The sequence below is a fragment of the Anneissia japonica genome, unplaced genomic scaffold (genome assembly GCF_011630105.1).
Source record: "Anneissia japonica isolate Jap-2015-1 unplaced genomic scaffold, ASM1163010v1 scaffold287957_len1322810_cov207, whole genome shotgun sequence".
In the NCBI taxonomy this organism is placed as follows: Eukaryota; Metazoa; Echinodermata; class Crinoidea; order Comatulida; family Comatulidae; genus Anneissia; species Anneissia japonica.
In genome coordinates, this window is record NW_022683022.1 from 947959 (window position 1) to 951395 (window position 3437).

Sequence of the window (3437 nt, forward strand, 5' to 3'; positions counted from 1 at the left end):
TATATATATATATATATATATATATATATATATATACCGTATGCAATGCTTTAGTCGTTTATGTTTATCTATGTCATTTATGTTATTTGTATTATGTTAGCAGTCATTGGTTGGAAGTACTGTTTTAGGCTGTTTTTGTGCTTTCCTGGCAGCTAACGACTATAGTTTATTTAATGTACTTGTTAATGTTATGTTCGTTTCGTTTTTTTGATTTGTATCATATTTGTTATACTGTATATTGTATCTTGTATTTTTCTTAATTTTTTTCCCGAATTTTATTTTTACTGTTAAGCGCATTGAGGCTTTAGCATAATGCGCTATATAAGCCAAAATTATTATTATTATTATTAATAAATACACTTAACATTATCCAAAGCTTATGTAACAAACGAGTAAAGAATATAATATGTTGAAGTTGTTTACATTTTTGATTACTTGATACATACTGCAAAAAAAATAACTAAAATAAAACGAATTTTATATTTAAGAAAACTATTAAACGATTGAGAAGATGGCTGACTCACCTTGATTACAATATACAGATTACGGATTTATGCAACTTACACAAAACTAAACAGTACTGAACAGTCTGCAGAAGTATGTAGAATAGCGCCCTCCTTTATTCTTGTATGGAACACCAAAGATCCTGTCGAACACTGGAATCCAAACTGAGGCTGTTGGTTTAGAGGGTAGCCATTTTGAATTGACGGTGAAACTGGTCATATTCGGAAGCGACAGAAGTACTAAGAAGAATCTGGTTAATCAAGCACGTAAAGAATATAGAATACACATTTTATATACCTTTGTTATAGATAATATACTTAAGGTGGATTTGAAGGACGTTTTGTTCAGATTTACCTTAGTTGTAGTGGTAGAAGGAACGGTTAATTTTCCGTTCTTGCTGGTGGAAATTCAAAACAATGGCCTGTGCTACGTTGAAACGGACATTAGATTTTGATCCACTACACAGCCCTTCTGCTTCTCCAAAGAGGAGGAGATGTATGCCTGTTTTAAAGCCATCAACCCCACCTTCACAACAGTGCAAGAAACCATCTCCATTTGAAAATGTATCTTCTAAATACTTGAATAGAGGTAAGTAATAAAAAAGTAGGCGGTTTCATTTGTGAACAGTCGAATGACCATTTGCACCTTGTGATAGGAAGTATGTTTTATCTCGCTGTTTCACCACCAACAACTTTAATTTTCTTTGTTTTCTAAATTAGATGCGTCTTGTTTTTTCTATAATATCTGCCATTTTCTTGGGCCTGTGGTTGTAGTACTAGGCCTACCCTCATGTTTTGTAATGTACAGTATTTATTGTAATCAGCTGTTCAACACAATGATGTCAGGGTCATTGTCGGTCAGCTTGTTTTTTATTCATTGTTGTAAAGTACATACTGTAGCCTACCTAGGCCCTAGCCTAAGCAAGGCCTAGCCTACTAGTACTACTTAGGCTTAATCCCACACCATGGCATTTTCTTTGTGATTATATATTGTTGTGTAATAATAAGTACTGCTAATTCCAGCCTACAGTTGGCTTGTTGGTTCCGTCGCGCCGAAATTAGTCTGGGCCAAAAAATGTCCGGCGGGTTGATTTTAGCTGCTAAAACTGGTCCCGCTTGGTAAAATTTGTCCTTGTCTGCCTGGCCACTTCACTTGTAACTCGTCTGCTGCTCGTAGGGTATGATTGCTTCTCCATTGAAGTGGAGGAAAGTACAGTAATTTATGCTTCTCCCACACTTGCAAAGTCTTTTGCAGTGACAGAATGATTCATAATAAGCTTTTGAGGACGTGTTTTATCAAACCCACCTGATAATGCATTTCCTAGTCCTAAGCGATCGATACACACAGCATGCATCATTTTCAGTGGCCGTGGTTTGGCCTAGGTTTTGGCCTAATATGATACACATGACTACAGTAATTTATTAGTTTTAAATATTCTGGATTATTGTGTGGGGTATTAGATCAGACAATAGATGTTCTATACATGAAATAAAGGGGTCAGAATTCTTGGAATTGAATGCATGTACTTCGTTGCGGCATTAAGCACACACACCCAAAACAAAACAAGTTAAAAAAATAAGCTAAATCAGACCAACACAATTTAAGACCACATCGTTTAACTTCTTTTCATACTTTTACACCACAGGGTTTACTGTGCGCGAAGCTTTACTTAATTTCACCTATGATTTCACACGTAACAAATGAAAACGTATATGAGAGATAAGATATTTATCTATCATTTGATTTTTAAAAAATATGATCAACGTTATAAAAATACAATTTATAACTATTAAATAGACGTCAAACCGATTTTGGCTTATGTGGACTACATTTGGCAGTTAATTTTAAAGCCAAAATCGGTTCGCCTGACCCAATTTTAGCCCCGGTCCAATTTTTTTTTATCTTTGCGTGTATGCTGTAACCATGGCTGTAACTCTCTTGTTGTTTTTAATTACTGTAGCATAGCATTTTTTTTATAATAGCTGATGCTCCACAGCACAATGCAATTATTCAGCCACATAAGAAATTCATACTGTAGTACAGTAGTTGAAGAATAGAAAAAGAACAGAAACTAGATTTGAACTCGTCACTGAGGACGAGTTAGGTGATCCGCCGCACTTTGACCCACGAGGAAGTGTGCGCGTGGCGGATTGAACAATAATTAAATGCTGATAATGGCAAAATACGCTAATTTATTTGGTTAAAAAAGCATTTTGAGCATTTTGAAAGATTTACTCATGTGTATGCGCACGTCATGACGCACGTGCGCATCTTAATGTCACTGTTGTCTTTTGATATGAGATATATATGTATCAACTTTCATTGACAAACGCCTGTTGGTGAAGGAGTAATGATCATTCATAGTATTTATCATATACAAATTCAGTTATTTTTACTTCAGGATGATAATATGGTGACGTCACAATGTCCGATCAGCTATTATGATATATAAAATCATATCTACAACTCATGTGCTTTTAGAATATGTAATAAAAATTGGGGTCACCTTTCATCCTAAGGAGCTATATTTGATTATAAATAGGCATAATTTTAAGCATATGTAATATTTGACGCACACGTACGCGCACGTTAAGACGCGCAAACAAAAAAGTAAGATACCTAACATTACTCCTTGACCTGAAGTATAAGCCCATTTAATATTATTCAGAAATGACGAATGGTTAAGATGATATGACGTCATCAACGTTTTGAAAAAAGAAATATAATTTTTTTCTTGTTTTTAAATTCAGATGGCAATATGATGACGTCACAATGTCCGATCAGCTATTATGATATATACAATCACATCTACAGCTCATGTGCTTTCAGAATATGTAATAAAATTTAGGGGTCACCTTTCATCCTAAGGAGCTATAACTGATTTTAAAAAAGACATGATATAAAGCATATATTAATTTTGACGCACGCGAACG

The 3437-nt window shown here is 34.5% G+C and overlaps 1 protein-coding gene across 1 annotated transcript in view; it reads left to right on the forward strand.

Moving 5' to 3' along the window:
- Nucleotides 1–634: 634 nt before the first annotated feature.
- The window catches only part of LOC117116310 (akirin-2-like), a 4505-nt gene continuing 1702 nt past the window's right edge, over nt 635–3437 (forward strand). The window contains exon 1 of the mRNA XM_033260362.1: nt 635–1092. Coding sequence (XP_033116253.1) covers nt 921–1092 — 172 coding nt within the window. The 5' untranslated portion in view covers nt 635–920. The remainder of the gene's footprint in view (nt 1093–3437) is intronic.